We start from the raw sequence: 12,561 nt of genomic DNA, 5'->3' as shown, positions 1-12,561 counted from the left end.
TATATGAGACCTATATAGTAAGCTGCTTGTAGCGGAAATGGTAATGAACTAATATTGTAAAAAAAAAAAAAAGCATAATTTAACTCATTCAACTATTTCTTATCACTTTCTCTCACTACTGTATATGCCTCTCAGCCAATCAGGACTTCCATGCACTTTTTCTCCCTCTTTCACTCTGCCCCATCAGCAGAACTATCAGCCTCCTCAACCCCTCCATGTCATTCTCTCCACCACCACAAATATCTAGGCCTCCAGAAAAAAAAGATAATTTACTGTCAAATCATATAAATGTCACCACAACAGTAGCTTATTTGGTTGGGGCAATAGGACTGGAGGAAGTTCTGTTGTTTTCTATGCAACCTTATGCCTCTTTAGATCTTGTTACTGCAGGCGCTTTATAACTGTTTGGAAAAGTGCTCCATTACAACTTCAAACGTTTTGGGTCACTTAAAATGTACTTATTTTTGACAGGAATTTCAAAGAGGATAACATGAAATTAGTCTAGACATGGTTAATGTGGTAAATGACGCTTCTACCAGGAAACTGATGATTTTTAATGGAACACCATAGGCATACAGACACTCCAGTGTTCTATACATTGTGCTAGCTAAAGGGTAATTGATGGAATTGTTGAATTATTGATGGAATTGATGGTTGTTGGAAACCCTCATGCAGTTATTTAAGCACTGCTGAAAACTGTTGATTAAAGAAGCTCTGAAACTGGCCTTCGTTTATGTGAGTCGAGGATCTTGAGCATCCCAAATAAAACAGCATCTACCTTAGAAAAACCCATATCGGAGCCTTCTCTTGCTAAACAAATAAACTTAAATAAAATTCTCACTGTGATATAATAGAAAACAACCCTTTAAGACCTCTACTTATTGGTAATCTCCATTGTGTATCAAGTGTGTCAAGCTTGTTATTAGCCAAAGCCGTTGTTAGCACACTTCCTTACCCTCCTCGCAGTTGTCCCCTTTGTATCCCGTGTTACAGATGCAGGCCCCCATGATGCAGATGCCGTGGCCGCCACAGTGGATGTCGATGCACTGGTTCGCGGGGACATCACACTCGGTGCCCTTCCAGCCGCTGTAGCACTGGCACCGGCCGCGAGAGTACTGCCCGTTCCCACTGCACAGGACGGGACAAGCCGCTGCAAAACACAGACAGGGGGGGTTGATCAAATGGTGACAATACGTTTACCTTGCAATAAAACCCAGGAAGTACAGATCAGAGCACTTCAGCGGCAGAAGAAGACACGGTCAAAGTCAAAAGAATCACTCAAAACTTTGTGAATGAAGCAAAATACATGACACGTCTCCTTTAATATGAATATTTTAAAGCCTATGGGAGGAATGCATGGATTGTTGAGCTCTATAGCTGTACATTGTATACAGAGCCATATGCTAATGTACTCTACCCATGCGCTGACATCACAGACATTTTGTTACAGATTCCCACACGCATCTACCAAAACCACTGTGATTTATTTATGAGTTTTGGTTGCTAATGCTAATAATCCATTGAAAACGACCGGCCGATCTGGAGGCAAATCCAAACTGTGCATTCACGATGATGCATAGCCCTCCATTAATCCAGAGTAAATCCGGTATATGGAAATATCATGATGTAAGTTTGCAGGGAGTCAGAATCATAAACTATTGAGGGAAAGCCATTACTGCTTTCTGCGGTGGATAAAACTATAAATCATGACAGATGATTTTACTGCCGGCTGCCATACTGTTTGCATAAGCCAGGATGGATTGTAGGCAGTAGTAATTGCTGCACATACGGTTCATATTTCCTTAGCTTCTTAGAAAAAAAAAAAAAAAATGCTTTCTCATTATGGGATCAAAATCTCCATCGGTCAAAACAAAGCGCGTTTAGTCGTCTTTAATTATCGGCATATCCTCAAAAGTCCCCTGTTTTGAGCTTGAGGACACACAACAACTCAGCAGCAACTTGTTGTGTTGACAATTGTGACAACCTAGGTTACACCTATAGGTTAAGCAACGTGAGAAAGTAAACGATCAATATGAAATTGTCTATATTTTCAGCGACATAATCTAAAGAAACTTAAGGCTTAAGAAACCGGATGTTTAAATGTATGTGTCGCCTGAATGATTCAGAGAATATTGTAATCCTTCTGTTGGCCAGTGTTGCATGCAGTGCCGTACGTTACACCTCGCAGCTGTGGAAACATTGGTGTGACTGCTTTTTGAAGAATAGAGGGTTTTTTATTGTTTGTTTTTATGTGTTTGTCGTCTGGTCTGGATCATGAGTCTGTTATAAAGTCTGTTATCTATCCATCCGTACTACATCTGAATAATGGATACAGACAGGATTAAATGTATAGTTGTAATTTGTTGATATGTTTACAGAGGTGGGTAGTACTAAGTTTCATTAACTTTTTGAAGAAAGTGTAGTTATAGCATGCAGTACATTTTACGTCTCCTTGAGTAGCATTGCAGTGCAGTACTCTTACTTGAGAGGAAAAAAGTTACTTGTGCCACTGTGAGTAAACTTTAACGTGACAAAAGCTTCATCTCGACCAAAAATAGATGTGGTTTGTGTTCCGTGCCCCTTTTGCTTCAGCAATATACATTGTTTATATGTTACGTGAAAAGAGCCGGTTAAAACAGACGACTGTACTGTATATAAGCAGAGGTGTCTAAAAGCAAACATGCATTAATTAGTGCTTTAACCATACATTATTCTAAATAAATTGTAGGTAGGAATAATATCTGACACCAAAACAGTCAGTACTTTGTTTTTATTGCAGATACTTAGTTTGGAAGTGACAAGAAACGGCCCTGCTGTAGGAGCAACTATCCAGAGACACGCAGCTAACATCTGCTGTGGATGAGATTCAGGTGGAGCAGGTGTAAGGAGTAGTGAGGCGAAACCCGGTTTACAAGCTGTTAATTCGCACGCCGTGGATGTTCAAAGAGGCGCAGGTAATTTGGAGGGTCGTTTGGACTCCGGCTCAGTGAGAATCTCTATGCAGCTCCAGTGATCGGAAGCTGGCGAGTTGCAAAAACAAAACAAAATAAAAACATGTATTTGGTAGACTCCTTTGAGAGACCGACTTGAAAAATAACAACGATAATTGTACAATAAGTACAAAATGTTGAGATATACAAAATATGTTTATTATAGTTTGAGAGTTTTGGCTCAAAATATCGATCTGAGCTGAATCATTGCTGCAGAACTTCAGGCAATAAGTGCCAGAAAATCTCATAAGCATGAACAACTTCACCATTTCACCATCGAGAGGCCTAGACTGATGGTTGCACTGCTTGTGAAAAAATATTGGCCGCATAAATTCTTCTGTGAAAAAAGCTCCACTTACAGCACTGCCAACACAAGCAAGAGGAATGAAATGTTCTACTCATTTTCCAGGTAAATTTGTAAACATTTCTCATCATTACTGTACATTCAAGAAACAGTACGTTGCACGAGGGGTGGAGACATTCATTGACTGACTTGTGTGGCGTTATCAAAATGTTTTTCAAAAAAAGTAGCACTCTCGGGAGGAATTGTCATCGGCTCCACCTCATTTACTCTGAAGATGAGCTCTAACTCTGGGCTGATGCGGTCTCACGAAGGCCAGGCCCGCACACATATCCCCGGATATGGATGGATGCTGGAGGTGTATTCTTTGACGGAAAACAAAAGAGAATTGGTTGCACAGTGTGGCCTCTAGAGTCAGCGCGGGCCAGGCAGGCTGCAGGGGGAAAAAACCTTCTAACAACCACCGCTCCCTCCTTCGTGAACTCCACAGCCTGTGCGTACGTCAGTGTGAGCCCCGGTAGTGTGTGTGTGTGTGTGTGTGTGTGTGTGTGCGTGCATGTGTGAAGCGAGTGTGTTTACCTCGAGAACAGTCGGGGCCAAGAAACCCGGGGAAGCAGTGGCATATTCCCGAAAGACAATCTCCGTTTCCATGACAATTCTGAGGACACTCCATAATCGACTCTGATTTGTAAAAGAGAGGGGAGAGAGGAATAGAAAACATGGGTGATCGTGAGGGTGAGCGTTAATTGGCGCGGCTGGATGTAGCGCATATCTAAGGAAAGCACATATAAAAACACAGGGAGATGGGTCCTGGGTGGTTGCCGTAGTTACCGCAGTCAGACCAATCAACAGACTCTAACATCCAATTACCCCTCTGCCTCTCCGCTGTCAGAGCTGGATCCGCGCCACAGCTATAACACAGCATTTCCTCTGCGCACACGCCCACTCAACTCGAATTAATTCCTACTCAAAATGTTTTCTTACGTACAATATAGGCTACAGATGAAAAAAAAAAAAACTGTGCTATGCCTAAATTTAGCCTAATAACATCACGCTAGTTCTTTGTGATAGCGCCGCGAATATAAAAGAAACGAGGAACCTAGACTCTGAGATTTATAGAGCTGCAGCAACAAGGATATATTTCATGTAAAGTTCTTTTTGTCAACTGACTTAGTATGGAAATTGCGATATAAAATGAATAATTTATTTAGCATACACAAACTGTACACAAAATACTAGTTTGAGAAACAGATCAAAACAAACTGTGACTTTTGTGTCTTGAATCGCTATTGCGTCATCTGGTTATTACAAAATCATGCAATCTCCTCAAGACAATACATTTAAAAGCTGTAACTCATGCCCCTAGAGGCCTAAGCGGCATTGCGTAGCACTGTTTTTTTACTCATTAAATTGTCCGTGAGAGTAAATACTACGCTGACAGAAAAGACAATGGGAGAGAGGGATATTGTGCATCCTATTACACAATGGAGATAACTTTTTTCACACAAACTTGGCTGTAAATGCTGCTTAAGTGGCGCTAGCCCACAGTTAGCTTTGCCCGTTAGCCTGTTAGCTTCTTCTTCATGATTCTATTAGTGTGTATTGCGCAGGCAGGAAAGAGACACAGGGGGGAGATGAAAGACCCCCCAAATCATCCCATTAACACTTGTATTACCCCCAGAGGGCCTACGAAAACGATTTATTAAGGTAAACAAGTTACTTTTTACTTCTTTAACATAGCGTGTATAGCAGGATAATACATTTGATTTCATATTGTGATACAAACCAACATTTGGACGTAGCTGACATTACGTATTACCCATTGGAATATTGCAACCTGCTTGCATGAGAAAAGGACTAGCACACTATCAAAGTTGTGCCCAAAGTAACTTAGATCGGTCAGGCTAACCGCATAATTCTATACGAAACATGGTCATTATTTGATTGCACAGTTAGTCACGATCAAATCAAAAGTGGAAATCTTTTGCAGACAACAAAATATATCTATGGGGTTCAAATCCTGCTCAAACATGTCTTTACAAACATGTCCTACAATGCATGTGATTCTTGTATAAGCTCAGCAGCTCCCATGTTTCTGTCTATTGCTAACGTTCCTGGACATGTTCATGAACTGAATCTTGATTTTAAAACAAATCTGTTGCAATACATTTCCCCCCAAATTGTGCATACCTAGTACTAATCAACTTTCATTACAAACATTTATAGTTGGGAGAACATACTGCACCTATTACTATCGTGTTGTAGGACACTTGCTCCGTGTTGCGTCCGTCGTTGTAGAAAGCCAGGTGCCAGATTCCCGTATCCAGGTAGTGTATGAACCCGGCTTCGTGCACGTTCACCGAGCGTGCGTGTCTGCTTCCTGTCCCCGCCTCCTCGTCATGTGACCCGGAGGAGAAGGGGTGGCTCAGGTCGGCGTCGCTCAGGGCTCGCTTGTCTTTGGAGATCAGACGGCTGCCATCCAACAGCTCCACAAAGTCGTACTGAAAACACAAACAGCTCGGGTTAGCAAAACTCGTATCTGTCCTTTGAGGAAAACTACGAAGTTGAAGGAAAATGTAAGGATGTCATTCACAATGTTAGAGTTTTATTAAAGACTTAGTGATATAACACATTTTACAAGGAAAACAGTGGCTAAAATCCGATTTTTCACTCACAGTAAAGCCTATAGATGCCCAGTTGTTTATTCTGTCGTTGTTAACACTCTGAGCTGCTTGTACACTGACACTACTCTACTTATCACAGTGACAAGGTTTGTGTTCCCTGGAGGCACAACTTCCAGGTAAAAAAAAGGCTCTAAGTAGAGGTAAACTTTATTTATGTTAAGTAGCCATGTGCTCTGGGTAGACTGACCAGATTTACAAATTTAAAACAGTGACAAAACACGGATTTATTTACGGTTACCAAATCTTTATTTGATTCTCCTTTTCTGAATGGTAAAACTGTATGTGAATGTTTAATGTCAACGATATGGACCAATCAGCATTAAGATAATAGACTTAAGAGTGTTTGCGTTGGTTCATACCGGTGTTGTGAGGCAGCCCTCTTAGTTTTAGTCTTTTGGTCAGAAATGCTTTTAGTTTTAGTCAAGTTTTAGTCAGTAATTACATATTAGTATTTCAACAAATACATTTTAATAAATACAGTATTGAAAATAAGTGGGTGTGTTTTGGAGATCTGTGCACAAGCTCTGGTTGTGAACGCTCTGACGAACCACTTTCTTCCATTTTCGTGTCGTCAACGAAAACTCAGAAACGTCTTGTCATGTTTTAGTCACTGTTATGTTATGTTATTGTCATTAAAAAAGGTGCATCAACGTAATGATATCCTCACAGTCTTCCTTAATGAAAACAACACTGGTTCATACTAAAGCACTGCTATGCCCATCACGTTGTTAGGAACCCTGGGAAAGAGTGTAAAACTAAGACGAATCAATGGTTTTGGAGAAATCCACAGGGACATGGGACAGAGGGTTCAAAACAGGGACTGTACTGGGTAGACCGGTAAGCCGGTCACCCTAGCTCAAGGGCATGTTGTGTGCCTGTGTTCACCGTCCCACTGTTCCCCGTCCATAAATATGGGGGAAACAGGTCTGTTACACAGCTGCATTGCGTTCCCAAAATACTGTCTTTTCTATTCATTTGTGGGATTTGTATAACGCTAAATTCGAAGCAAAAGTTGTGCTAAATTGTATCTTTTAAGCCAATTTCTTCCAGTTTGTTCAACTCTTTTAATAACAGGAAAGTATCATAGCACTGGCCAGTACAGCTAGTGTCCCCATAGTCTTTTCTCATCTGCTTAATTTACCATTTTCACCACTTAACCAGCAGCTTCACTAATCTTTCTGTGGGACTATTTCATAGCGGCCAATTACTGCAGCCAAATCATTTTTTCAGGAAGCAACACTTTCAGAGAAACTACTTTTATTTTGCTGAACTTAGTAATCCTTATAAAAGCTCGGATATCTGTTTTGGCTCTTGACTGTAAGTGCTTAATGAAAGAGAGTCTGTATCAGCTTTAATCTGTTATAAAAACTAAAAATCTACCATTTAGCAAGCTTCACCTTGGGACCGATTTAGGTCTCCGTCCATATGGCCACAGAGAAAGTAGGCTAATGGTCACACACTGCAGGAAAAATCTAAATTTGGTTACATTCAAGTGCCTTCCCATATTTGTACATTAACTTTTTGCCTAAAACAATACATTACATGATTTATTATATGCCAGTGCTAAATGCTCTAATCTATGAAGGTTATACTTGCATATGACTTTCAGACCAGCGCTCTTTCCCTGAGATGAAAAAAATAAATGGAAGCCTGCAATTTCAACTTGATTTGGACAGGTGCAGGGATTTGGAAAATTAGTAATTTTAGGCCTTTTGCATCCTGTTTTAGATGTGGGATATGGAAACCAATCGCTAACACTATCACTGGTTCGATAATAGTTTCATATTTGGCTATACATGAAACAAATTTTAAAAAGAAACGTTCAGAAATGTTCAAAATGTTCTTGTGAATGTGACAAAAAAAAAAAAAAAAGTAAACTAATATCTGTTATTATTAGGAATTCACAATCTGCGCAATTTAACAAGAGTTATAAACCCTTGTTATAAAGTTGAATTTTTAAATATAAATAATAGGTTTGCAAACTTCAACAGATTCCATATTTTATGCTTATTTGCACTTTGATTATACTGTATTTTCCCTTAACATACCGCATAATGATTAGTTGTTCACATGCTTTTTAATCGATTAAGCCCATGATGGCGATTAATTGATTAAAATCATGAAGGTCCCTATACTACCTTTATGTGGTTCTGCCAACATCATCTTTTCTCATTCCAATACATGAGTGATTTCATTTCCATTTCTTTTTGTTGCTCTTACGACAGCAATTCCTCAAAAGTAATTCAGGTCTATGTCAATTTCTACAACGTTACAAGCACTCACAACAAGCCTAAGTTGCTACTGCTTCTCCATATCAGCCAGTAAAGTCCTCCATATGCTGTGTGTCCCGCAGACCCCATTTCACCTTATTACAAGACTATACCTTTTAGAGCTGAAAAGCGATTTTTGCCTGGAGCCATTTTTCGACTCGGGACAGTCTGGCCTTAAAAGTGGTCTACTGAGACACAAGACTTCATGTATCTAATTTGCCACGGCTACGTTTCCTCGCCTTTTTCCCTCCTCTCTGTGATCTGTTACGCTCAAAGAGTTAATGGGAAGTCGGATGGATGGATGAGGTGACGGCAAGGACACCCACTCGCTCCCCTCATATTTAACGTCCGGGCGCCGCGCATAGTGCAAGGGGTGGCATTGTATCAAGCTGTCCTTTGGTGATAAGTGGATTAGTCCCCTGATAGAAGACGCGATTCGGCCGCACACAGATGTAAGTGCAGTCATTAAAGGCTGCGCTCTAAGTTGGTAAAGGAGCTTATCTATTTCATTACGAAACGAGAATCCATAAAAGCAGTTGACCCGCGCACGAGAGGCAAGGTCGGAGAGGGGATTTGCGTTTTTTGATACTTTTGGTGAAAATGAAACGTGTTACAAGTTTTACAATTTAGTCAAAGTCGAGGTCAAACAGCTTATTAAGGCTGAATTGTCATTATTCTTTCCGTTTGGATACTTTGAAAAGGATAGTCTCGTCTGATCTTGGGACGTAACATTATCAGCAATTATGTGAGATGGAAATCTTTCTATATATACGACGGACTTTTCTCCAATCTTTTCCCCTCGTGAGCAACTTTTACGAACTAAAAACGGCAGAGAGCAACTTACGCTTTGGGTATATTTGTTTTATTATGGGACTTACAACGTAGGCTGCTGTATTTTGAAAGCCATTGAATGAATTGTCCTGAAAATAAAGCCTTAAATGTCATGAAAAAAAAACAAAAAGTATTCCGATGGTATTAATTTGAAATGGTGACATTCGTTTGTTTACTGGATATACATCTTTTTGCAATAAAAACTGATTTATTGAGGTATTACAATCACATTAAAAAGTATTAAATGGACTTTCTAGTACCTGTTTCACCAAATAAAGTACAAAACTACACAGACCACGATCCTGTACTCTGGTTAATAATGAAATTACTCCAAAAAAAGAGTCTATGTATTTCTACAGTACTGTGAGTCAGCAAATGTCAGCAAATAAAGCGCCTTGAGATGAAACCATAATAAATCAATAGTGATGCGGATTAGATACATAGAAATCATAGAAATGCCTGTAGCTATCTGAGCCTGTTCCAACAAATGTGCACATGTTGTGAGCAAGTAATAAAAATGACTATAATTATCAGAGAAAAATTAAACGCGATTAGTTGAATTTCACAAGTGTGATTAATCGTGATTTTAAAAATTAATCAGTTGACAGCCCTAATCTACAGTAAAATCTCAAAAGGTCTGTACATTCATTAAGGATTTCTAACTAGGCTTTGACATGAAAACATCTGGATCATCTGGACAAGTTTCCCTAACTGTCCACATACGTTAGGATCGCACTACTCCTTTTCATTTCTATGGATTAGATCGATATTGTTACTTTCTTCAGCTCTTACCTGTGTGTGCGATGGAGGGAGGCCCTTACGTCCGTACACGCCGACGAGAGCGTCTCTCTGAACTGAGATGTTGAATTTTAGGAACTGGGGCTGGTCGATGTACAGCTGGGACCTCCAGAAAACACCTGCGGCAACAGAACCCAACATGTCAGCATCAACAGCCATTGAAAATAGAGTTTTGTGATTATCGGTGTTGTTAAAGTGGACATAACTGGCGTGATCATTTATATTTATAACACAATCTGCTGTTTTTTAGAGAAATACAGTGATTAAAAGGTGAAGATGTTGGCTAAAATGAGTAAATAAATTAACAACATGCACCTAAAAATTCAAGATGATTATCCCTAACCTATCCTCTAATTTGAAACGGATTCAGTTTTCTAATTAAATGTTAATACTTTTCTGGCCAGTGTTTGCAGCTCCATGCTAAAGAAATTATATATATTATATATATATTAGTTCATGGAGACAAACAAACCCACTGAAGGAATCCATATTGATATTTTACACGCTTCATCTGGCTTCGTAAAATGTTATACAAAATTAATATGCAGTCGGCAGGGCCGCTAAAAGTGAAATCAAATTCCTGAAAGACTCCACATGATTAATATTCTTCATATTTTACCTCGTTTCTACCTCGTTATCCCCGAAGAACACTCTGGCACGGCACCTATTACTGAATTCAACCGAAAACAACTTATCTAATTTATATGCAGTGTCTAAAAACCTGAAGTGTCTCTCGTCGTTAAGAACAGACACGTCGCTGGGTGAGTTTTAGCGGTGTATGGTGTGAATTTACTTCACTTTTAGTACTTTGAAAAAAATCACTAATTGAGGTAAAAGCACGTGTTCTGACCTGGAGGGACGTCTTGTATGGCTCTTCTTCCCACATCCACTTCTCCCGTGTCTACGGTGTTGTTTTCTACCAAGTACATTTTTCCTGCAAAACAAAGAGCATACTGATTATTAGTCCAGTACAAAAATCATTGCAGCAATTGCTGTTTTGTTTTACATGTAACACAGGTCAATTGCACACATTTCTGTTGACAAAGAAAAGTCTACAGTTCTACAAAGATTCACTTCCAGGCCATAAAGCAAGTCGCCACCCACATTTAACCAACTGTTATGATCTGGGGTTACTGCAGTTGGCCAGGTCTATGTGCCCAAAAAATGAAACCAGCCTGAACATCCTGTATGACCAGGTTATTCCATCTTCCCTGATGATACGGGCATATTCCAAGATGACAATGCAAGGATTCATCGGGCTCACATTGTGAAAGAGTGGTTCAGGGACCATGAGGCAACATTTTCACACCACAGAGTCCAGACCTTAACCCCCATTGATAATCTTTGGGATGTGCTGGAGAAGGCTTTGCACAGTGGTCACACTCTCCCATCATCAATACAAGATCTTGGTGAAAAATGAATGCAACACTGGTTCTTTTGACATTGCGGAAGCTTATTGAAACAATGCCACAGCGGTCCATCTAAATATTAGAGTGTGTGACCTTTTTCTTTTTAGTAATAACTGAGCTTGTGAACTAGAGAAGTGGTTCTCAAATATTATATATGTTTACCAAGTACCAGCTTATAAAATGTTTGGCCTTCAATACCAGGCCTAAATCAAGATCAAATCAGTTACTTTCAGGACTTAAAGCAAAATGAAGTAACTCATGCCCCTAGAGGCCATAAGCACCACTGCGGCATCGTAGCATTTTGTGTTTTTTTTACGCATTCATTTTCCGTGAGAGTAAATACTACGCTGACAAAAAAGACAAAGGGAGAGAGGCATATTTTACATCCAATTACACAATGGAGATTTTTTCTTTTTCAATCATACTTGGCTGTAAACACTGTTTAAGTGGCGCTAGCCTGCAGTTAGCTTTGCTATCTTCTTCGTGATTCCATTAGTGTGTATTGGGGCCACCGGCAGGAAAAGTTGAAATTGTAGTTTTCTGGCCTTGAGACACCAGGGGGAGATGAATGGGAATGATCATCCCATTAACACTTGTATTACCCCCAGAGGGACTACGGAAAGGATGTATTAAGGTAAACAAGGTACTTAGTTCTTCTTTAAATGGGTCAAAACTGGATAAATTATGTCTAAACTGTGTAAACCATGTATATACCAGGGGAAAAAAATCTAAAGTAAATACATTATTGTAGCATAAATGAATTGAATGTATCTCCAATTAAAATAAATAAAGTCATACATTATTTCAAATAAAGCAAATAAGGCCATACTGCGCAACAATAATTCATCTAGGACACATTTTAAAAATGTCATTTAAATAAATAAATACATTAGTGTTGCAGCACAATTGCTATAGCTCCATCAACTTCATGGGCCAAAAACTGCCAAACTATACCGGTGATATATTAAAACCATCCATCAGCTTTGTAGTAAAAGCGTAATGACCAAAAGTTTAGCCGAAACACAAAACTGTACGCTAATCCCAACCTCCTAATGCGGTCGAGGCTGTAATTTCATATGTGCCCTTTCCTGTTCATAATATTATACTTTACTGGCTTAAGCCCTGACACTGAGCCTATGAAGCAGCTCTATATAAACCCGCACCGGCCCACTCTCTGCGCCTGTGTGTGTGTGTGCTACAGTATTTATGGGTGTCTAGACGCTACGCCCCTTAGCTACGCTCATTTGAACCGCGAGCATGTGGCACTAGACGCCAGGA

The 12,561-nt window shown here is 39.7% G+C and overlaps 1 protein-coding gene across 9 annotated transcripts in view; it reads right to left on the bottom strand.

Moving 5' to 3' along the window:
- Positions 1-12,561, bottom strand: part of tenm3 (teneurin transmembrane protein 3) — a 627,437-nt gene that overhangs the window by 149,512 nt on the left and 465,364 nt on the right. For all 9 annotated transcript variants that reach the window (XM_079553229.1, XM_079553230.1, XM_079553228.1 and 6 more), the window contains 5 exons: positions 10,725-10,808; positions 9,869-9,993; positions 5,537-5,792; positions 3,871-3,972; positions 956-1,150 (listed from right to left, as the gene is read on the bottom strand). In XM_079553229.1, coding sequence (XP_079409355.1) covers positions 956-1,150; positions 3,871-3,972; positions 5,537-5,792; positions 9,869-9,993; positions 10,725-10,808 — 762 coding nt within the window. The remainder of the gene's footprint in view (positions 1-955; positions 1,151-3,870; positions 3,973-5,536; positions 5,793-9,868; positions 9,994-10,724; positions 10,809-12,561) is intronic.

The sequence above is a fragment of the Gobius niger genome, assembly GCF_951799975.1.
Source record: "Gobius niger genome assembly, chromosome: 3".
NCBI classification, from domain to species: Eukaryota; Metazoa; Chordata; class Actinopteri; order Gobiiformes; family Gobiidae; genus Gobius; species Gobius niger.
Note: the sequence above shows the minus strand (reverse complement) of the source record. Positions and strands in the feature narration are given on the sequence as shown.